The 24,118-nt window shown below is 42.0% G+C and overlaps 1 protein-coding gene and 1 long non-coding RNA gene across 2 annotated transcripts; one reads left to right on the forward strand and one right to left on the reverse strand.

Annotated features, from left to right (window-relative positions):
• Window positions 1-16,425: 16,425 nt before the first annotated feature.
• Window positions 16,426-18,675, reverse strand: LOC127619116 (G-protein coupled receptor 12-like). Its single transcript, XM_052091883.1, has 3 exons — window positions 18,417-18,675; window positions 18,158-18,302; window positions 16,426-17,426 (listed from the first exon to the last, which is right to left on the reverse strand). Exon 3 carries the CDS (start codon window positions 17,422-17,424, stop codon window positions 16,426-16,428), a length of 999 nt encoding a protein of 332 aa, XP_051947843.1. The 5' UTR covers window positions 17,425-17,426; window positions 18,158-18,302; window positions 18,417-18,675.
• An 815-nt stretch (window positions 18,676-19,490) lies between these two features.
• LOC127619146 (uncharacterized) lies at window positions 19,491-21,772 on the forward strand. The gene is made up of 3 exons (XR_007967535.1): window positions 19,491-19,630; window positions 20,076-20,175; window positions 21,353-21,772. It is a non-coding gene; the product is annotated as an uncharacterized LOC127619146 (long non-coding RNA).
• The last annotated feature ends 2,346 nt before the right edge of the window (window positions 21,773-24,118 follow it).

Here is a 24,118-nt window from a genome sequence, read left to right on the forward strand (position 1 = left end):
AAAGGGGGAGTTGCTACAGCACGGCGACCGGGGCAGCTGTAACTGCCTAAGGGAGACACGGGGGTCCGCACGTAAGGGGACAGAACCGTGGAATTACACACAGGGGGAGTCCGAACCGGAGGCCTTCTTATTTTACCTGTGGAGCCCCTATACCAGTACGGGGTGGCCATCAGGGTGCCCGCAGTGGCTTGGGTCGGCGAGTTCCTCCGCTGAACCGTGGACCCGGAGGGCTGGGGAGGAATCGACCAGGGTCCCAACTCGGAGTGGGGCGCCCTGGGAAGAAGGCGCACTACTTTACCTTGACGTCAGGAAAAGGGCGCTGGGCGCAAGCGATCCACCCGGCCGGTCGGTCTACGTGTTACCGAGTTCTAATTCCACAGAGATCCCAGGAGGGATCTAGGCCTGGCCGGGAGGGATTCAACCTCCGGGCGCCTCTCAGGAACCTGAGGATCAGGTCGTGCTTACCCAAAGATTTGCCGTCTACAGGATCGTGGTGGGCGGCGATAGCGGCAACATACACCTTGAGGGTGGACGGGGACAGCCTCCTGTCCAGCCTCTCCTGTAGGAACAGAAGCACTGACCTAATCGCGCATCTCTGCGGGTCTTCGGCTCGGGAAGAACACCAATCTGCGAACAAGCGCCACTTTAGGGCGTAAAGGTGCCTGGTAGAGGGTGCTCTGGCTTGGTTGATGGTATTCACAACGGTCGCCGGTAAGCCGGCTAGCTCTTCCGCGTCCCGTCCAGGGACCAGACGTGGAGGTTCCAGAGGTCTGGGCGCGGGTGCCAGAGCGTGCCCCGTCCCTGAGAGAGGAGGTCCTTTCTCAGGGGAATTCGCCAGGGAGGAGCTGTCACGAGGAGCCTGAGTTCCGAGAACCAAGTCCGAGTGGGCCAGTAGGGGGCCACCAACGTGACTTGCTCCTCATCCTCCCTGACCTTGCACAGCACCGGTGCAAGAAGGCTCACTGGGGGAAATGCGTACTTGTGCAGCCCCAAGGGCCAGCTGTGTGCCAGCGCGTCTGTCCCGAGGGGAGCCTCTGTTAGGGCGTACCAGAGCGGGCAGTGGGAGGTTTCCTGGGCGGTGAACAGGTCTACCTGGGCCTTGCCAAACCATTCCCAAATCAGCTGGACCGACTGGGGGTGAAGCCTCCACTCCCCGCCGGGCAGGCGTTGTCGTGATAGCGCGTCCGCTACGACGTTGAGCTTGCCGGGGATGTGAGTGGCACACAGCGACTTGAGTCGCTCCATAGGAGGAGACGGCGGGCGAGTTGTGACATGTGGCGGGAGCGTACGCTGCCTTCGCGATTTATGTACGCCACCACCGTGGTACTGTCCGATCTCACGAGGACATGTTTGTCCCGAACTAACGGGAGGAACTTCCTGAGAGCAAGAAGGACGGTCAGCAACTCCAGGCAATTGATGTGCCAACGCAGCGGGGCCCCTTTCCAACGGCCCGCTGCTGCGTGCCCGCTGCACACGGCACCCCACCCGGACCGGGAGGCGTCGGTTGTGACCAGGACGTGTCGGGACACCTGCTGCAGGGGCACTCCTGCCCGTAAAAAGCAGAGGTCTGTCCAGGGTCGGAGTGTTTTGAGGCAGGCGGGGGTGATCCTTACCCAATGCGTGCCACGGTGCCATGCTTGTCTCGGGACTCGAGTCTGGAGCCAGTGCTGGAGTGGTCTCATATGCATCAACCCCAGCGGCGCGACCGCCGCGGAGGACGCCATATGCCCCAGGAGCCTCTGGAAAAGTTTTAGAGGGACCACTGTGCCTGGCTTGAAGGAAGCGAGGCAGTCCAGCACCGACTGAGCACGCTTGCTCGTGAGACGTGCTGTCATTGAGACTGAGTCTAACTCCAACCCGAGAAAAGAGATGCTCTGAACCGGAGTGAGCTTGCTCTTTTCCCAGTTGACCTGAAGCCCCAAGCGGCTGAGGTGCCGGAGCACCTGGTCTCTGTGTGTGCATAGTAACTCTCGAGAGTGTGCTAGGATGAGCCAGTCGTCGAGGTAGTTGAGAATGCGGATGCCGGCTACTCGTAGCGGGGCATGGGCCGCCTCTGCGACTTTCGTGAAGACGCGAGGGGACAGAGACAGGCTGAAGGGGAGGACTTTGTACTGAAACGCCTGGCCGTCGAATGCGAACCGTAGGAAGGGTCGGTGTCGTGGCAGAATTGAGACGTGGAAGTACGCGTCCTTCAGGTCCACCGCTGCGAACCAATCTAGATGCTGAACGCCAGCCAGAATATTTCTCTACGTAAGCATTTTGAATGGGAGTTTTAACAAGGCCCGATTGAAAACTCGCAAGTCCAGGATTGGTCGTAAGCCGCCGCCTTTCTTGGGTACAATGAAGTAAGGGCTGTAGAAACCCTACCTCATTTCGGTTGGAGGGACGGGCTCTACCGTGCCCTTGGCTAAGAGGGTCGCGATTTCCGTGCGCAGGGAACTGGCGTGCTCGCCGTGTACTGCGGAAAAGCGGACGCCCCTGAAGGGGGGCGGGAGCCGGGCAAACTGAATTGCGTAACCGAGTCGAATGGTCCGGTGCAGCCAGCATGATGCGTTGGGAAGCGAAAGCCACGCTTCCCAGCTCTGCGCTAGGGGCACCAAAGGGACGAGTATTTTGGACGTACCCGGCGGGGCCTCGCAGCGGGGCGGAACAGGTAATGCAGCGTCGGGCGGCTTCATTGCGGCCTGAGGCTGAGGTGCTGAGAATAGACTCTAAGCACTTACCTTGCTCCTTGCTGCGGGTTCTTGACTGAGGAGGAGGTCTGATGCTGGCGTCCTCTGGACTCGTCTGAACCGGCCGGCCGGGGGACAGTCGTGGGCAGGCGGAAGGCGGGATCGCCGCGTCCGGTGTACCGGGACTGTTGTGATCTGAAAGTACATTGCCGTGAAAATGGCATTTTCGGGCCAGGTGACCCAGAGGCAAGGGAAATAGCTCTTTTATTGAGAATGTGGTTACCGACGGTGTTACCGAAAAGGCCAATCTGGGAGACAGGTGCGTCCAGGAAGCGTTTTTTGTCAGCATCACGCATCTCGACCAGGTTGAGCCAAAGATGGCGTTCCTGGACCACTAGGGTGGCCATCGTCTGTCCGAGTGCCTGCGCTGTGGCCTTCGTCGCTCTCAGGGCAAGGTCGGTCGCTGAGCGCAGTTCCTGCAGCACATCAGGATCAGGTCCACCCCGTGCATGTTTCTGAGAGCTTTGGCCTGGTGGACTTGCAGGAGGGCCATTGCATGCAGGACGGAGGCAGCGCGTCCAGCCGTAGTGTAGGCCTTCGCGTTAAGCGAGGATGTTGTCCTACAGGGCTTGGATGGGAGTACGGGGCGACCCCGCCAGGTGGTAGGGCTACCGGGGCATAGATGGTGCGCAACTGCCCTATCAACCTGGGGAATCGCGTCGTACCCGTGGCGCTCTCCGCCGTCGAGGGTGGAGAGAGTGGAGCGGGTGGCACTTAGACGAGCGGAGAGCGGGGCTCTTCACGTAGACGTCAGCTCATCATGCACCTCCGGGAAGAAAGGGACCGGGGGGATGCGAGGCCGTGAACGGCACGCTGCCCCCAGGAACCAATTATCCAACCGAGAAGGCTGTGGGGAGGATGGAGGGTTCCAGTCCAACCCCACGCTCAAGGCGGCCCGGGCAAGCATGTCGGACATCTGAGCGTCGGCCTCAGCCTGGGCCTGCTGGCCCGAAGGCAGCAGTCCAGGGGAGTCCTCGGCATCAGACACCGCACTCTCCGATGCAGCGGCGTGCTCATCTGCTTCGGACTCGGGAGGATAGACAGCCGGGCCGTGAGGTGAGCCGCTATCGCCGCGAGCGTGGACGGAGACCAGCGAGCGTGTCGGGGAACGGAAGGTTCGCGGGGGGCTACCCGGCGAAACTGCACCCGCTGCCGCCCCCAAATCGCCCCCAGCGCCAACCGCACCTTCCTTAATCCCGTGGGAAGAAGGAGCAATGCGGGGTGCAGCTGGGGTGGCTTGCTTTCTGTTGAAAGCGAGCCGCGACCGCAACGTGGTGATGGTCATGTTCTCGCAGTGAGAACATGAACCATCCACAAACGCCGCCTCGGTGTGATCGCGGCCCAAACACACGAGACAGCACCTGTGGCCGTCTGAAGCAGAGAGCACTCTACCGCATCCAGGAACGACACATGGGCGGAAAGGCATCTTGAAAAAGACGCGTCCTTAAAAGGACGTTCAACGCCGCTGTGTTTGCTCTTTTTAGAAAATGACTCTTTTAGTAAAAACTCTTTTAATACACAGTGTGTGTGTACGTGTCTGCGCTGTCGAAGCGCTCAGGGGCAACAATGCATGCCGTGCACTGAGAAGGAGAAAGCCGCTGTTGTGCGCCGTCAAGATCCAACAGCATGCAGATCGTCAGAGGAAAACAGGAACGTTTAAGTGGCGTGTAACTCGCAGCAAACTGCAGACAGACCATCGGCTCCGAAGAAATTTTCTGAATGAACTCCCGTATTTGCCCCGCTTAAATACCCGTATGTCCGGGGGCGGGGTATGCAAATACCGACTGCCAACTCCCATTGGCCCTTTTCAATAAGATCAGAGGTGAATATCGGCGCTCAAGAGAGACCCCTAGTGTCGCTTCTCCGACACAACGTGGAGAGAGCGACAGAAGGGGAAATCCCCTTTCTGCTGGTCAGAGTGGATTGTGAGGGAGGTTACTACACTCGTGACCTGTATGAGAGTGGAGTTTTGAGATCTTTTGAAAATATGGCTCAACTTTTTGGATTTCCAGATCTCAGTTCTATAGGTATTTACAGTTGCGCCACCTGCCCTGTATTGTTTTTGGGAATAGCACACACACCCCTAAAGTGGCAGATACTCTGGGAGAAGAGATTACTGCTTTTGGAAAAGGTCATGAGGCATCAGTGTATTACTCCCTGCTAATTCAGAGTCTGGGGGACAGAGCTTCAACTGATTATGGGAGAAAGATTTAAATTTGGTATTGGAGGTGGGAGTGTGGGCTAGGATTCAAAAAAATGTTACGTCTGCATCTAGAGATGCAAGGGTTTGCCTTATGCAATTCAAGATTTTTCAAAGATTCTATTGGACCCCTTCTAGATTGTATAAGCTTGGTCTTAAGACACACCCACCTGCTGGTGATGCCAATCAGAAGATTGGGGTGTGTTAAGATCCAAGAATTTTTTATGAAGAGTTGTATGTGTGATGTTTTGGGCACACAAATTTTACTTTTCCCCAGACTCTGTATTTTGGGTGATGATGATTGGGGATAAGCATATAAAAAATTGGGTTCTGACCAGTATCGTGATTGGCAGACAAATTATATTAAGGGGATTGAAGTCGGATGGAGTGCCATCATTTCCAGAGTAGTGTGCGGAGATGGGGAGGGTGGCAGCTTTTGAGGAGGTGGCAAGTAGAAGGCTGGGGTTTGGGGACTTGTTTGTTAGGAAATGGGGTAATTATTTAGCATTTTTGGGGCACTCTTAGGGAGGGGGTGGGGAGAAAGAAGTTTAGTTTAATTATGTATGTTTATTATATTTTCTTTTTTGTTTTGTTGTGTGTGTGTGTGTGTGTGTGTGTGTGAGCGTGTATTTATCACTTTGTGGGGACCAAATGTCCCCATAAGGATAGTAAAACCCGAAATTTTTGACCTTGTGGGGACATTTTGTCGGTCCCCATGAGGAAAACAGCTTATAAATCATACTAAATTATGTTTTTTGAAAATGTAAAAATGCAGAAAGTTTTCTGTGAGGGTTAGGTTTAGGGGTAGGGTTAGGTTTAGGGGATAGAATATAAAGTTTGTACAGTATAAAAACCATTATGTCTATGGAAAGTCCCCATAAAACATGGAAACACAACGTGTGTGTGTGTGTGTGTGTGTGTGTGTGTGTGTGTGTGTGTGTGTGTGTGTGTGTGTGTGTGTGTGTGTGTGTGTGTGTTATTAAATGTGACCACAGGGGTGTTCTTTGGGGGTCAGAGTGGGGTTGGTGATTGGGGAGGGATATTAGTGGGGGTTAAATGTTGTTTCGATGTGTATGTGTTGTGTTTTTCTCAGTTTTTTAATTTTTGAATAAATCAAAAATGTTAATTGAAAAAATTAAAAAAAAAATACATCCAGAGGTACACCACCAATTGACTCCAATTAGCCTATCAGAAGCTAATTGGCTAATTACCTAAAGGCTTGACATCATTTTCTGGACTTTTCCAAGCTGTTTAAAGGCACAGTTAACTTAGTTTATGTAAACTTCTGACCCACTGGAATTGTGATATAGTCAATTAAAAGTGAAACAATCTGTCTGTAAACAATTGTTGGAAAAATTACTCGTGTCATGCACAAAGTAGATGTTCTAAGCAATGAAATCTGTAGAGTATATATATATGCTATTCTGCTCATTACAATTGTACAGAGTGGTTATCCGAGTTACCGTAGCCTTTCTGTCAGTTTGAACCTGTCTGGACATTCTCTGAGTGTTTTTTTTTATTTTTTATTTTTTTTAATATATAAATATTTATATTTATATATATATATATATATATATATACGCACACACACACACACACACAGACAATGACAACTGGTCAAAATAACAAAAAAGATGCTGTGTTTTCAGACCTCGAATAAGGCAAAGAAAACAAATTCATATTCAATTTTAAACAACACAATACTAATGTTTTAACTTAGGAAGAGTTCAGAAAATAGTATTTAGTGGAATAACCCTGATTTTCAATCACAGCTTTCGTGTGTCTTGGCATGCTCTTTGCCAGTCTTTCTCATTGCTGTTGGGTGAATTTATGCCACCCCTAATGCAAAAATTAAAGAAGCTCAGCTTTGTTTGATGGCTTGTGGCCATCCATCTTCCTCTTTGCCACATTCCAGAGGTTTTCAATGGGGTTCAGGTCTGCAGATTGGGCTGTAACAAAGGGGATAGCCACAGTCTATTGGTAGATTAATATTGTGGAGGATGAGAATTGAAGGGATTTAATGCCAATTGCAATGAAAATGCAACCTATTTCAGGACTAGTTCTAGACTTTGGGAAACGTTTAATGTTACTTGAATTGGTGCTATATTAGTGCATTTCTATCTATATTGTGGAATGTTTTATTTGGAAAATGTTAATAAAGCATTATATTAGGAGGCCTGGGTAGCTCAGTGAGTAAAGATGCTGACTTCCATCCCTGGAGTTGTGAATTCGAATCTAGGGTGTGCTAAGTGACTCCAGCCAGGTCTCCTAAGCAACCAAATTGGCCCGGTTGCTAGGGATGGTAGATTCACATGGGGTAACCTCCTCGTGGTGGCTATAATGTGGTTCGCTCTCGGTGTGGCGCATGGTGTGTTGTGCGTGGATGCCGCGGTGGATGGTATGAAGCCTCCACAAGTGCTATGTCTCCGTGGTATGACACTCATTAACAAGCCACGGGATAAGATGCACGGGTTGATGGTCTCTGAGATTCATCCTCCACCACCTGGATTGAGGCTTATTTTATTTCTTTTTTTTTTTGTAGCTGCAGCATTTTCTGAAAACTGTTTTTGTGTCCTATTACAAACAAATAAAAAATTAAGAGCTTAGTAAATTAGGAACCATTTACAGAATTTGTATTCATTTTTATTCACAAAGTTTAGTCTTGGTTAAAGCAGCTATTCCTTCACAAACGTTACAAAAAGTAATAATCCTTCAAAAAGTTCAAAATGGTTCTTTTCTCTTTTTTTTCACGATGGAAGTGATGGCTAATACCAAGCTACCGTCGTTTCATTGCAGGCTACTAACAATATCCACAGTAATTATGGTATTTATCCTACTGTTTATAACTTTACTATAAGGGTTTCAAGGGTTTTCAATCTATGGACAGTCTGAAGTAGTCCACTCTATCTAACACATCTGCTGTAAATTATATTGAAATTTAGTGTTATTTATCTCGGGAATAAAACAAATTCTCTAAGGGATGGTGGGCTGGTTGAGTTTGAGTTTGCGTAACATAATTAATGATACAATTTCCCGAAAGTAATTTATAAAAAGAACTTTGAATGGATTGAAATTGTAATTTTTTTTTGCTCTCTTCTTGGTTTCAAGTCAAGGTTGGACTTTTAAACTATATTAGTGCATTTTGAATGCTGATTGCTGCTGCTTGAGGGCAATTATTGGTAGTGCAACTACAAAAGAATTGTACAACAGTTCTGGGCTCAAGTACATTATGCAATATGGGCCCATTAAACACATTATCACTACAATACTTAAATACATTGTTTTGAGATTCAAGTGGTGCTGTGTTTGTAGTTATGGATGGTACCTTTAACTGTGTAAGAATCTCTTGTTTTGTTTTTTCACCCGGTTTGATCCTACAGGATCAAACTATTCACTTGTCAATCAAGTGAACCATAGGCACATCAGATGTTAGCTCTGTGCTCTGTTACCTGTTTGACCTGGTTGTATACATCCATTAACACAAATACAAAGTAACAGTTTGTTCTGTTACTTCTGTAATTCTAAGTAAGGTCTCAGTTGTTATTGTTGTTGTTTTTTTTTTGTTTTTTTTTGCTAGTGTTTTAATTTTGAATACTTTTTCTTGCCCTTGGACAATTGACATGCTAAATATGCTAACTTGTACAGAATGAAAGCACTTCAGTATTTCAGCTTTTATTTTCTATTTATTTGCTTAAATGTGCCACTCACACCTGCACAGACAGGGAAGTTTAAACTGTCCCGAATTTAACAGCTATCATAAGCTGTGCTTTAGCCTGTGTTTTGTATGTAAACAATAATGTCTTCTGTGTTTAAGCAATGTGATATATAAAACTTTGTTGAGACTGCAGAACTTTATCTAGACAAGAAATTACAAGAGAATCAATGTATCGGAAAAAATACACTGTAGGCAAATGCTGTATGCATGTACAGACTGCCATTAAAGTGCTTCTTAAAAAAAATTACAGTGTGGTTTGTGGCAACTTTTGATGCATCTGTTTCAATTAGTTTTTAATTAACTTAATCCATCTTGATATCTTGGTAAATCTCTTATTGAATTACTTTTTAATTGTTGTTATACCTGATTTACTTAATCGGGTTTAAGGGGTTTTGAAATCTTGAAAATCATATTATTGTGATAAAAGGTCCAGTAATCACATACGGCTGAAAAAGTCATGTAAATGAATTGCTAAAGAGTTGTGGGTACCCTGTTTTAACTAGTTACAGCAAGCAATGAGTAACTTCTAATGTGCATTATTACATAACCATTACATTCTTCTTACTCTCGCTGTCCACACATCCTTTTTTTATGTCTGTTGACTTACGGATGGTGTAGTTTAGCCTTGTTACTCTACACACTCTAGATCAGATTACCTGACAGGCAGTGGTTTAATGAACTCCCTATTGAAAAGTCTAATTTTTTTCTCAGACCCTTAGTGTTTACCTTGCTTCTTTCCCCCATTTTTATTTTATGCTTTCTCATGCCTTATAAATTGGCAAAGAATGTGACAGGTTATTTTTCACCTGGTCTGAACTTTGAAAGAGGTCAGATGTCTCTCCATCACAGGAGTGATTTACAGCTGGGATCAGCTGTGTGAATCTGATGTATCTCCCTCCTTTTCGTAGTCCTTTATGGTCTCCTTCAGCTATTGTAGAGCTGCCAAGTGAGTGAGCCTGCAATGTTTACTGGAAAATTTGTTGCTGTTTTTTCTCCACAGGGATACAGGAAAAAGTCATAAGTGACTTATTGTAACAGATGGGTTTATGAGGCCTTATTTCCTGTTCAGGTCTGTTTTGAACATTTGTGTGCGTGCCTAATAGAGAAATAGATATTTAAAAGAAGGGGCGATGGGAAGTCCACTATGTTTCAGCAGTAACAGATGAGTTGGTAGTCATACAGCAGATGCACTAGCTTACTGTCAAGTGTTGAGCCCGGTTCAATCGGTATGATTTTTTCTGTCCTTTACGATTGCTGCATGTCAGACTGTACTATGACCCCAGTAAATATACCAATACAGACTGTGCAACATATGCTGTACGACATATGTCTTCTATGTCAGACTGTACAAAATCCATCTTTTAGGACTATAGCACTAATTTGTATGTTTAATAAATTTAGCTATATTTTGCTTGGGAAAATAAGGAGTGTCTGGAGTAATGCTGTGTTCCAAACGAAGTCTGAGTTGAGAATAACCTTAAATTTCCCACTTCCATCCTCAATGCATTCCAGTCAATCACACATCATGGTCACATGTCAAATGCACAATCTTCCAGATGCTAGCTAGCTAGATATGTAGTAGCGATTTCACATGCTAAATAGGTGAAAACATAGGCATTGATTGATACACAAACAATTATTCTTAATGTCTTGTACATTTATTGTATATTGCATGTTTACACATTTCGTGCAGTGAAAATGCATAAAAGATTAACGTTTAATAAAACCCAACTTCATGTTATATTTGTTGGTGCTGCCACATTGGAAATGACGCTTCTCACTGAGGTCAGGGTTGATCTATCTACTTTGAGATTACAAGTTGGATGTCCAACTTCGAGCTGCGTTAGGCCTATAGTCATTATTTTCAAGAAAGAGGTTGGGGAAAAAAGACTGCAGGACCCAAAATGTCTGATGTCAGAACTTCATTGGAGGCTAAAGGTCATCGTAAGGGCAATTAATCGGCCATCCATGAGCATGTCACACTAAACGATGTAAGACTGCAGATTTTGCCTACGATGACAGAAATCCCTTAGGATTCCCAAAATCTGACTCTGATGGCAGAATCGAAAATCCTACAGGGTGAACCTGACTTTATTTGGTGCCCTGCTTTTAATGGCTAAACTTCTTTGAAGAGTTTAATAACAACGACTATATGTTTTAGAGGTCATATATCCTGCGATATGTTTGTGTCATGAAGCAGTTCTCATGTTAGCAGTGCCTCAGTCTCAGTGGCGCTGTAGTGACTCAGTGCTGTCGAAGAGGTGATACTGTCACCTCTCACTTTCTCTCCGCGTGCGGGGGTGCGCGTGCCCGATGACTCATCGCAGCTTTTCAATTTGAGTGAGCGAGCGAGTGGGCAGATTGAGTGTGTAAACCTTACTGTCCTGCCTCTTTTCATTTTCATTAGTTGTGATTCACCGAAATTACCAGCAAGAAGCGCAATTTCTCACTTAGGCTATTTGTCCAACATTCATGGGAGGGTGAGTTTATCGTTATCGACAATCTAATGTAGATAAACTTCATTAACCATCGTCCACCAATCTCTTATCTTCTTTCTCCCGTATGCAGGTAGATCTGATTGAGTAGCAAAGATCAGCTAAAATTTTCGAATGGTAGCAGCGAGTTTTTACCTCAGTTCGTGTTACTTTTCATGTTTAGGTTACACATTTATTCATTGTTGAAAAAGAACATAGATAACTAAATTATATAACCTACAACGGTAACTGTATAGTTAAGTTATAAACAGTAGGATAAAAAGAAAAATTGTCATGTGGTGTAACCATCTAGTAAAAAGTATTATAATACTTTATTTGCACCTTGAATACTTTAGCGTATAAACAACTAAATCATTCATTTCCAAAAGGTTTTCAAACACATTTTTCATGGTAGGCTACATTTTTTTTGTTTTTTGAGACAAACATATCAAGAAGGATGCCCCACATGAAATGTGCCTTTTCATAAGAATTTTCCAAATTAAAATCAGATTTTTATTTTATTTTATTCACGCTCAGTCTCTGAGGATCTAATGGTGTCCGTTTTATGGTCAACATAAACCTACATGTATGGTTACCAAAAAGCGTTTAGAATATATATATGGACCTATATATATATATATATATATATATATATATATATATATATATATATATATATATATATATATATACATTTTCACTGCTTTTCTTTTTTTTTTAAGAAATAACAATAAAATAGTAATCTACAGTCATGCCAAAAAAAAAAAAAAATTCAGGAATTTCAGCTTTTAATGAGACTGAATTTTTTTTTATCAATATGACATTAATTTATCAATATAAAAGTCATCAATATGACTTTAAACTCAGAAATAGAAAATATAATCATCATAGAAGAGGTATATTCAAAGTGTAAAGGGTTTGTGTGAATTGCATTTTTTATGTATTTTTTATTTAATAGATCTGGACAAAATGAGCGTATAACTTCATTGACCCTTAAAACACATGGCCATAATATGCACCTGTTACCCTCTGTTATTGCACTGTATGGTGTATTTTGTGAGAAGTCTCCACGTTATGATCATGAAAGTTTTTTTGTTTTTTTTTCTAGTTCGCTCCCCTGTCACAGGCGCATTTTTTCAGACGGCTTGCGCGCACAGGTTGCCAGATTGCGTGACTAAAGCGTCACCCTAGTAATATATATCGAATCTGTACAAGTATCAAGATCTAATTGGGAGATTTCACCTATAGAAATCTGGCAACCTCAATCGTCGAAATAAAATTTGACCGGCTAATCGCCCTTATTTAAAGTCCGTTATTTATGAAACGTATACAATTTAATATTTTACTTGTAGCTATTATTAGTTCTAATACATGACGCAATTGATCTAAATGAGATGGTAAGGCTGTTGTTTTTACCAGGGGGATGCTTTTGTTTTGGGTGTTTTTAGGTATTTGTCGAGCCCTGCCTACGAGTTGTCATCGGCCCAACAAAAAAGGCGCGAATCCCCTCTCAGCGTAGGCTCTGCAAGATTTCAGATCCCACACTCCATTCATTGTTACGTAAAAACGGAACGGCTCAGTAATTCAAACGCAACACTTTTAAAGCTGAGCCGCCTTCAAACGGTGACCTGCACCGTGCTGTCTTTCCTCCTCACACACATGCATTTAAATGACAAAGACACCAAACAACCACAGACTGATTGAATTTGCTGAATTTTATTTGACCAAGTATTCAACTCGTGTCGGTTTTTTTTTCTCTCTCTCTCTTTCTCGTTGTTGTCATATTTACAGTAATAAAAAATAAATAATTTTTAGGAAGGATTACATTCCACACTTACATTGCAACATGTAGCATGTTCCTTTCATAAAGTGCATTGTACTTGTCAGATTTTAGTTCACAATAATAAGAGAAACAAAGCAAGTATATCATAAACACTTTTACATCACAGTATCAGAGCACTCATACATGACCACTTTCTAATAAGGCCCACATTTCACCAGTTATAATTGACCCCTTAATTGTGCTGACAGCTTGTCTTAAAGAAAAATTCCTTTATCTTTATAGATGTTTTATAAAAAACAATAAAACAAAATTGCAAGAGTGATTGTAAATTACAGTGAGACTCGTTAGTTAATCAGTAAGAGATTTGGATAATGGGCTACATTTGAGTGCAGTGGTTACATAAACCCAGAGGCTCTTCCATTGGCTTATCTCTCTTTCTGGTTCCTTATTTTGGGATTATTCCTTCTCACTTTAATGTTGCCATTGATGGAAAATACAGAGCTCTGCTTAATTGCCCAGAAAAGGGATTTCAAACACCCTAGATAAGTGTAACATTTCATGTACTTCAAGGTTATTTTTAGCAGGGCCAGATTTGGTGTTAACAGAGCTTCTGTGCATTTAGGAGCTGTATTTCAGATGACTTTTCTCTCCATTTATGAACGCCAACAGTGACGTCACAACACAGGACTAAGGTATGCTTACATTCTCTCTCTTTCTCTTTTAACAACTATTAAAGATTCTCCCTGGCTGCCTGGCATACATCAATCGTATGATGATATGGGGGTTGTTAGTGCTTAGATGGGTCACTTTTGAGCATGAGGCTGGGGGTGGACCATCTGTCCAAGAAGTACTATTGAGAGGGTGGAACGCAGATGTTTCACTGCCATAGAACTTGTATAGCACCGGGTTCTGGGGCTGTTTTTGAGCTGTATCTTACAGACCTCACTAGTTGTTAAAACAACCAATGTCTGTCATCAATGGTGTTTTAGGAAACCATCTGGACACACAAAAGTGTGCTTTGACCACTGCAAGATTTAAAGATGATCGACACTGGAAGGTGATTTTAAAAATCATGATCCTTATTTTCATTCACTGCTATGATAAATGCATGAAAATCAATAAGACACTAGTAAGTATGGCACTGTCTGACTTGCCAACACACATAGTTTTTTTGTGTTGATTTGTTTCTGTTTTTGCTTTTTTAGGAAACCATCGATAAGAACACATATACTGAACACACGCACACACCAAAACAACATAATCAAACTCATGCCCTGATGTGTATAAAAATGTGTTTCCATACAGCATTGCATAAGAAAAATAACCGCTGCACCCCTGAACAAACAGAAACTATGGCATCCCATTGAGTACATTATAGTGGAGATACATAACAATAGATTTGCAGAACAACATTGATATTTCCCAGGTGTTGTATATTACGTGGGGTGGGGTATTTTTTAAGTGCGCACAGTGTGATAGGTAACAGAACCCCACTCCTGACATAAGTGAGTGGCGTATAAACAAATGGTTCACTCTCTCTCTCTTTATCAATTACCCTCTAAATACGCACCCATCAATCACACATATGGACACACACACAAAAAAAAAGACTGGAGTTTTTGTTTTGTTTTTGTTTTTTTCACAGTATCCAGACTGTGAAAAACCATATTAAAGTCCATCAGTTTTCGTACAGGTCACTAAGAGTATTGAGGTTAGTCAGAGGGCACCTGGATGGGCTCTCAAGGCCAACTTTGAAGACTTGTACTACAATGTGATAGCACAACTTACATACAAAACAGTACAACTGAAACACCCTGGTCTCACTAAACTATTCTGTTTTATCATGTTCAAGTCAGGAAGTAGAATTAACTCTGTTGATGGCCTCATTGTGATTGTAGCTCTATCAATGAATGGTACACGTTGATTCATTATTGCAGAAGACAAAAGGTAAGGCCAAAATTAAGATTTTTTTGTCATAAATGATGGGTCGTCAAAAAACTGCTGTGACATTTATACCCCTAAAAACACAAGGATTTGTCATGAGCTCCACAAGTATCTATGCATATAAAATGTTATGACAGCTTATCATTTATTTCAGTTAGTGATGTATCTTTTGTGCAATTTTGAGAGGTACAGTGTTTCTCAGTTTTATTCTTTGTGTTTGTGTTTGTTTGTTTGTTTTTGTTGTTGTTGGTTTTTTTTTTTGGTTGTACAGCTTAAATCTAATTTGGCAGATTCAGTTGTGTGTTTCTGAGAATCACCATTTAAAAGTAATTTACATTAGCCAAAGTCCCTTCTGTCCCATAGTGGCTCAGATATCTTTTACTAGGCTTGTATGTAGACCTATTTACACACAAACCTACTCATAACATTAATCTCTGAACTGACTAATTGTACATTCTACACACTCAATTATATCTGATAATCGTGTTTGTCTCATTTAAGCGTTGCCGTCCCAGATGGCCTTTTGCAAAATAACGTTATAAGAGTTACCTTGTCAGATGTATGTTGCCTGGGGTCGAATTTAGAATGTCGAGGCTGACATCTAATTTTCACAAGCAAACCTTCATTAAACCCACTGTCTCACACTAAAATCTAGATATACACTCAAGCACGCGAATTGCATTAAAGAGATGGATTCTGGGACCGAAATTTATTTTTATTTTGTGGCAGCAGATATTTCACCTTTCTCACATTACGTTGGTAAACTGATACAAAATTTCTAAAAAGAAAAGAAAAGAAAGAAGAAAAAAAACTGGCTTATCAGGGAATCCTTTGATGTCTGTTATGATATAAGGTTTCACTGCAAATTATGTATATGACGCATTGTAACAAAACACGCTAAAATTAAAAGAGAAAGTTTGCACCAAAATTTAACTTAGTAAGACGATCCAAACAGACTGATGCGATTTGATAGAATTGGCAGTAAAACAACAGATACTAGAAGCATTACAATTTTTGCTCAAAGGACCTTGTTTTCTCTCTGTCATTCATACATTTTTAAGTGAACACAGATCTTAGTGATAAAGGCGCTATGCAAGGGAATAGCCTTGCTTCATCTGTCACTGTCCGTGGTGCTGAAAGTGCTCTGCATAATGTGAACGTGAAAGCTTTCTTCACACAAACCTGGCTTGGTCTTGATATAATTTTCACTGTAAATGGTGATTTTATTTATAAATATATAGTATATCGTATTGATACTGAGAGTAGCCTGTGATTTCTTTCTCTGGTCCTGAACTGCATCTCTCAGAACATTTAGATTATTGAGATCATTTTAAAATTTAACTGGAGTAATTATCAGTTATTGATGATGCAATTTGATATTACTGTGCATAGTGCTGCACTATGCATTAAAGACTTACAATTAAACAGTGCAAGTTGACATCTTGGACTTGTAACCGCAACATATACTGCACATCCAGAACATTTGACTGGGATCCCACCGAGGGACATCATATCATTAACATTTACACAGTACAAACCAATTCGGTGAGCTAGATATAACTCATACACAGTCCGACCTAAACATCGCTAGATGTCCTTGGCCGCAAGGAGAAGTTGGACGGAACCCATCCGCAGCAGGCTAGCCACAGGGATTTCTGGATGTCTGGGTTTCTGTAAGCATATATGATTGGGTTTATGACAGAGTTACATGTCGCTGGCAGCACCGTTGCATAAGTGTAGATCATTGGGTAGCTTGAGTCTGCCACAATTGAATACATGGCGAAGGGCATCCAGCATGCGGCAAAGGTGCAGAGGATGACCGAGAGTGTGGATACACCTTTTGTGGTGGAAATAGCCATAAACTGGTGCTGAACAGCAATCTGCTGTGCGTGGCGGAAGGCAATCTTACAGATCTGCAGGTAAAGCTGCATCATGAGGGCAAATACAAGCAAGAACGTCACAGCGAGTACCACAGCATTGTTCTTGGTGACTGGCCGACAAATACTGCAGCTGGCCTCGTCTTGTATGCAGTTCCAGCCAAGCACAGGCAGTAGGCCCAGGACGATGCCCACCAACCAAATGAGAACCACCATTACATAGGTGAACGTCACTGTGCGCTCTGTGTGGTAGGTCAGAGCATTGTAGAGAGACAAGTAGCGATCCACTGTGATGGCCAGAATGTTGAGCACTGATGCGGAGAAAGCGGCGATTAGCAGGCCGACGGAGATCAGAGTCACAACCTCTGTGTTCAGCATATAGATGAAGACAAAGTTGAGAATGAGACTAAGTCCTGCAAGCAGGTCTGCAAACGCAAGACTCCCTATCAGGATGAACATAGGGGCTCTCAAGGTGGGCGTGTAAAACAGGATGGCAATCACAATTGCATTCTCACACGAGATGAGCGTGCCTGTCACACACAGTGCAATGTCCCATGGGCTAACAGGCATCGGCCGCAAGTCTGCCGTTCTCACTGGTGATGAGTTCCTCACATCCAGGAGATTCCACGTGGCCGCCGTGGAGAGGGAAGAGGTGTTTTGAAGTTGGTTGCTCATTGCTGGTGCAAGAGAGTGAATCATAGCTATTGGGGGGAAGAATGTGTGTGTCAGTGAAAAGGCAGTGGGCATAGGATATCTGTCAAAAGTAATATGCCTGAAGCCTCCAAACCACACTAAATAGTTTCTTATTCCTATGGCAGTCTCTTCTAAACAGTGGAATTAAGAGCCCATTTAAATTAACTTATTAATTAAGATATGTGTTCACAAATTGTGTTATTGAATCAAAGTTTTCTAATTTAATTGTTGTAATTAGCAAATGAAAGTATTGTTGATGCTAATTAGAAATTTAACATAGTCAATAAGCATTTGAGAGGCACAATTAAGACTAATCTTCTCAATACAAATGTAGCAAATTGTATCCAGATGAGCTATACAAATATGCAACATCTCTTTGAATTTATAACTGCATGTGCATTTCATCACAAAAAGCTATTAATCAATCACTGGTCTCAACAAAAGCACGCACTTTGTTTCTATTTTTAGCAATTGTCTAAAAATAAGACGCGCCTCGCTGCACGGGTCTCTTATGAAAGCATCTGTGTATGTGCTTCCAGAATTCACAATGATGCGCTTTTGCCTGACGCCATAGACACAGACACATTTTAGCTGAGCGCAATGGGTTTTCATTCATAAATTTCCGCCTCACCAACCTACCTATGCATACACCGTCAAAGAAAAGACTGCAAAGGACTCAGGGAGGTCAACCTTCTAGTAATTAATTGAGATACAATGATGACCATGAAAAAACAATTACCTCCAATTAACGACACATTTATCCAAGGCGTTTTCTCACAAAAGCCACCCGTTACAGAATACACAAGTGCTCATCAGCAGACGGTACCTCAGTGCCATGAAGCTGCAATGCCTTTTTCTACCCCGAGCTCGAGTGCAGTCAGTGCCTGTCATACGAGAGGAGATGGAGATGAGAAGGAGATGAACAACCCAGAAAAAGACGGAGAACAACATTAAAGAAAAACTAAAACTCCCGACCCCTCTTCTTTCTATCTTTGTACCGCGGGTAAAATCGTTAGCTTTGGCGGGTTTCTTCCTCCGGAAAGAAGAGTTGCACATCGGTTAGCATGGCTAATACTGTTGGTAGGACGACAGCTCTGGCTCTCTTGATATTCCCCCCATTGGACCTCACCGATGATTCTCCCCTCTGACGTCAAGAGTCCTCACAACAGTCATGATCGAGTCTGTGAATCAGAGATGCTGTGGACGGAATATTAATAATAAAACGCGTTAAGACAACACGAATCCAACTATAAGGTACAAGAGACTTTTAGTGTACTTATAGTTTCTGCGTACTATCGTCGTCGCCAGCTGCTGCCGTTTGCTCTACAACGATTCTTTCTCCTTTTCTCTAAGATAAAGTATAGCCACACGACACACATTTTAAGTAACCGAATATCTCCCTTGCGCTTATGTCCGTTGTGATATCTAATTCCCCCCACTTATGACTTCTGTGGCTGCGTTCGTGCGTGTGTGTTTTCGCGCCATTACGCAATACAGCTCAAATTTCCTTGAAAATGGTCAAACATAAATTGAAATTATCTAATATATCGTATCAGATAGGGAAAGCCTAATCGAGTAACGGCGTTATCAGAGGATATTTCTGTTGTAGTGCTGTGGTGATTATGTGAATCCATTTCATTCAAAAGCTGAATTAAGGATTTTTCCGAGGCGCTTGTCTCGCGCAGCTCTACTGGGAACACCGAAAAATACTCCAGCTAATCTTAACATGTCTTTGCAAGGTTATTTATTTTTAGGAAGTCACGTTTGTTAGAATTGTGCCTCTGCTACTATAGCATATAACACCAGATTATAAAAGTGTGATCTTTATAAGTTTGTAACAGTCACAACCTTCTGTGGTGCCTGGGGTTATTTATTCAAATACCTCACAAATAGTACCAAAAAAGGAAGGAATGAACTGAAAATGTTCAAACAATCAATGTCTGATCACAATTGCATTGGAGGTAGGTTTTGTCTGAGTGCTTAAAATAGAGACAAGAAGGGAGGGCGGTTAACTCTTTAAAGGAATACTGTTTTCTTATTGCGTTTTTCCTGGCAGACAATCTTATGAACAAGTCATCATGATCAGAATTACAATAAGCCCCAACATTGGATGAGCACTGCCTGAGCCTTGGCCCTGAAATGGCTTTTCATTGATGGCAGCTTCCACCAATCACCTTCACTCTCACTCCTCCATTCATCTTCTCCGCATAGGGTAGGCTATTACATCACACTTTCATATCTTGCTCTAAAGTATGGATGCTTGTTTCTGCAACTGTGCTGTTACAACAGTAATCTCAATACCACACAAACACACACACACACACATCCATACACATGATGTTCAAACATGTAAAATAAAATCTCTGATGCACATTTGTAACCTGGTAATCCACTACCACACAATTAGACGTTGTTTAAACACAGACCCATACAAATGTCTCTAATGCACTTTTTAATATATTGGAAAAGCATACTGTTTTTTTCTAGTACATTGTTCAGCTCAGTGCTAATTTTAGTATTACATGTTAGCAACTGTAGCCAAGCTCCATTTACTCTTTATTTGTTTATCTCGATAATCAAGTGCTTGTCAATCCAGTGCTTACATTGTCCTGGGATGTTGTATTGATGATTAAATAAATTGCAATGCTTCCATTCAGCTGAGAAGACTGTGACTAAACTCATATCCACTGGGATTAAACCTGCTGACGCTTCCCAAATGCTGGAACACGCTCGTCAGCACATGTCGTTGCATTGTGTGTGAGTATGTGTGTGCATGTGTCTCATTGCATGTATTTATCCACTGTGAACAAGCCGGTGTGCCTCACTGCCTGTTTGACAGCAGCAGCTTAAACATTTTCAGTATTTACTGTGATTTTCTCTGTTGAAACTCTCTTCTGCCTGTTTTCATTTTCTAGTGAGAGGAGCTCTTAAATGCAGCACTCTTCTTTTTTCTTAAAGTGTCTTAATGACACTGCTTAGTATTTATGGAGTGATTAGAGCTAGTTACACCACCACAGTCAGTTGTTGAGGTTTACCCATTTTGTTTCAAGAGATGCAGATGGGAGGTTAAATACACTGTACTCATGCACTGGGTTTTTATGCTGTTGTTTAAAATCAGTAGAAATTTTAGTCATTTTGGGACAGTGGGAGACTTCTCCGCTTGTCAGTTGTGTGTGTGGCAGGGGCGGAGCTAGGGGGTCGCAATTGCCGTTTTGGTCATTTTTTGTGCACAAAATGTCTTGGCTCCATCCCTGGTGTGTGGGTGTGATCGATTTGAAGGGCTAACGTAATAGCAGCCTTTTATAAACTTTAGCTGCCTTGAACAAACCTGTGAAGATTCACCAAGGGGAGGTAGAGTGAGCTGGCAATGGCCTCATCATCATCATTATTATCACTATGACAATAATCTGCTTCATAGTCAGCATGAATCTGCTCATTACTAACGGCTGACAGATAAGGTTGAATTTTTTAAGAACCTACAGTGAAATGTCATTAATTAGCTTAGTTACTGCAAAATGCTGCAATTTAGAGGTTTGTAAAGGTGTATTGATCAAATAATCAATTGATGTGAGTATTGATTTAGGGACGAGTTAGAAAGTAAGCACAATAGAAATTTGTCTAAATGTCACATACAGACACACTAGTGCTGGGTATTGATATAGATTTCCCAGTTCAATTCTGATTTACCATCTCTCAATTTGATTTAATTCTGATTCAATTTCGATTCATATGGGTACATGTCAGTTATAATGACTCTTTTGCTTACATATGAAATAAATTCTCTCCCATTTAATGCTGTTAATTATGCAGGGGACCTTCTAACTTGGTACATTACGGAAATATTAATTTGACAAATTATATTTTATTAGTTTCGTCACATTTTGGCTTTTTAAAAATGAACAAATCCATGTATTCAGTCTTCTTCTTCTTTCAGCTGCTTCCGTTAGGGGTCACCACAGCGGACCATCCGTGATCCTCATATTTGACTTGGTACAGGTTTTACAGTGGATGCCTTACCTGACACAACCCCCCGTGGCTGGGGGACTCACACCTACGGGGCAATTTAAAGTCTCCAATTCACTTATCCTGCATGTTTTTGGACGTGTGGGGAAAACCAGAACACCCGGAGGAAACCCATGCGAACACGAGGAGAACATGCAAACTCCACCCAGTTGAGCCAGGACTCAAACCTGGGACCTTCTTGCTGTGAGGCGACAGTGCTAGCCACTGAGCATAATTTGTACTATTTACAAGTACTTACATTGATTTGTTGAACACGTGCTAAAACTGGTACTGTCTTTTTAACAAAACTGCCGTTTCTGTAAAGAGCATCTGTATGAGAGCATGTTAAAAAGAGAGTACCGGTACTCAAATGGCTTTATCTCATCTCATGCATGATTACAATTAAATGTTTATTTTTTGTTGACTGACTGTAAAGAACAGAAAGGGTATTAAAAGAAACATTAATCAATGACAAATGGTCGCGTGGATCTCGTCTATGGACGCACATTACATGGAACAACTTTTATTCTCAAAATGCATTGAAAGGATCTCACTGCTGAATACTCCACCACTATTTTACACAATTACTGGTGAGTGAAATGTAAACATTTACCGTTTAGTTGCCAAATATATAGCCTACACGTTTTTTTGCATAGTGCGAAATTCATTTGCAAATGCGAGTGATTTCCACTCATTGTTGTGAAGGGCATAAAGTAAAAGATTGATGTTGGGATTTAAGAATCAATATCGAGATCATTCAAGTGAAGATTGTGATGCATCAGGAAATCTATATTTTTACCCACCCTTAATACACCCACTGAAAAAACCTGGAACCTGCTATTGTTACCTCAAGCATCTATTTCCACTTTATTTGGCCCATAAAAATACTTTTGTTGGTGAAACCTTCTCGGCTAAATTTATTCTCTTGTTACAGGTAAATCCATTTCAGATTAAATGACATTTTCGATTGGAGTAAAACCAGGTAATTTAGATTAATTAATTAAATTACTTAGATTTTTTCAGGTTGCCTCACAAAACATTTCACAGTTCTAACATGAGAGGAGAGATGTAGTGATATAAATATTGAGAAGGAGGTAAACACACATGGTGCAGCAGTATGTTACAAGCTCAGGCTTTTTTCAGATAAGTGATGGAAGTTAACTAAAAGATCACTCAAAAATGAAAATTCTCTCATCATTCACTCCCCATCATGCCATCCCAGATGTGTATGACTTTCTTTCTTCTGCAGAACACAAACGAAATGTGTAATTACAGTGTATACAAATGTGGACAATTAGTTGTATTTTGGTCTGTCGTCACCCAAAATCAACTGGATCACTTCAGAAGACATTGACTCCACTGGAGTCTTATGAATTACATTTATGCTGACTTTATCTCCTTTTTGAACTTTTGGTGCTCCCATTCTGTGATGGAGAGCCAGTGAGTCAGTTTCCATTATGGGATTTTAAAGTGTTCAAAGAACTTATTTATTGTTTTACTCAAGTTTTCAATATTTATTGGGGCAAATGTTTTATCTATCCCATTTATTTGTGTTTTAACTCTTTATCTCTTGTTCTTATGTATTTATTAAATTATATTGTATTTAAGAACGGGAAGGCAAGAGTTAATTTGATTTTAACAAAATGGTATGTTCCAATTGGAAATGGAGTGGAAATTTTGTATTTAAGCCAGCCACTAGGAGGGGGAATGGACAATAAGTGTTTGGAGCACAAGTTTGCCAGTGCTGCTTTAGTGCAATATACTCCACCCTCCATTGTTGAGGGAGGAAGAGTTTGGTACCTAACACAGGTCCAGTTTTTAGACTGTTTATTTTATTATATATTTTTTTATGTAAGCTTGGTTTTGTGTTCTTTAAAACACTATTTATTTTGCACTCTTACAAAATAAACATATTGCTCTGGTCCTTATCACACATTCACTTGCATTATATGGACCAAAAAATCTGTGAGATTATTCAAAAAATCTGTGTTTGTGTTCTGCAGATGGAAATCCATACACATCTGGGATGTCAGGAGGGTGAGTAAATTATTAGAAAATTAGCATTTTTTGGATGAACTAAACCTTTAAAAAAAAATTGCTTCAAGTGGTAACATCTAAATTAACTAGTTTGATTTAAGTCAAAAATATTATGGAATATCTCTGAATCAACTTGTATACATTATGTTACACCAACAGATCAGGTATAAAAATAAAAAAGCTTACCACTTTGTACAGTGCACAGCACTCTGAGACATTTTATCTTACCAAGAAATGGCAACGCTGATATCTAGTCAATGCAACAACAACAAAATGGTGGTTAACTCTGCCTTGTAGCACATTTGGATTGTTCTAAGTGATTCAATGATTTTTAGATAATATACTCAACTGCCGAACTAATTTGTGGTTTCTGCTGCCATACTTCCCCTTGTGTTTTGCTAGACACCTCAGCCTGTTAGTGGACCTGAGGAGAAAAAATGTATTCTTAACACTTAAAGATTAAAAAGGGCTATACCATCTACCCTTTTTGTATTCCTTGAAAGTCTCTAAAACTTTCTTCCATATCCATGTGTAAAACTCATATAATATCCTGTTTTGGAGAAAAGTGAGAGAGTGCAGCAAGCAGACAGAAATAGAAAAAATTTGGATTTAATTTTCACGTTATGAGATAAACCTGTAGCCTTAAGGACAGTTTACTTGC

The sequence above is a fragment of the Xyrauchen texanus genome, chromosome 2, assembly GCF_025860055.1.
Source record: "Xyrauchen texanus isolate HMW12.3.18 chromosome 2, RBS_HiC_50CHRs, whole genome shotgun sequence".
NCBI lineage: Eukaryota > Metazoa > Chordata > Actinopteri > Cypriniformes > Catostomidae > Xyrauchen > Xyrauchen texanus.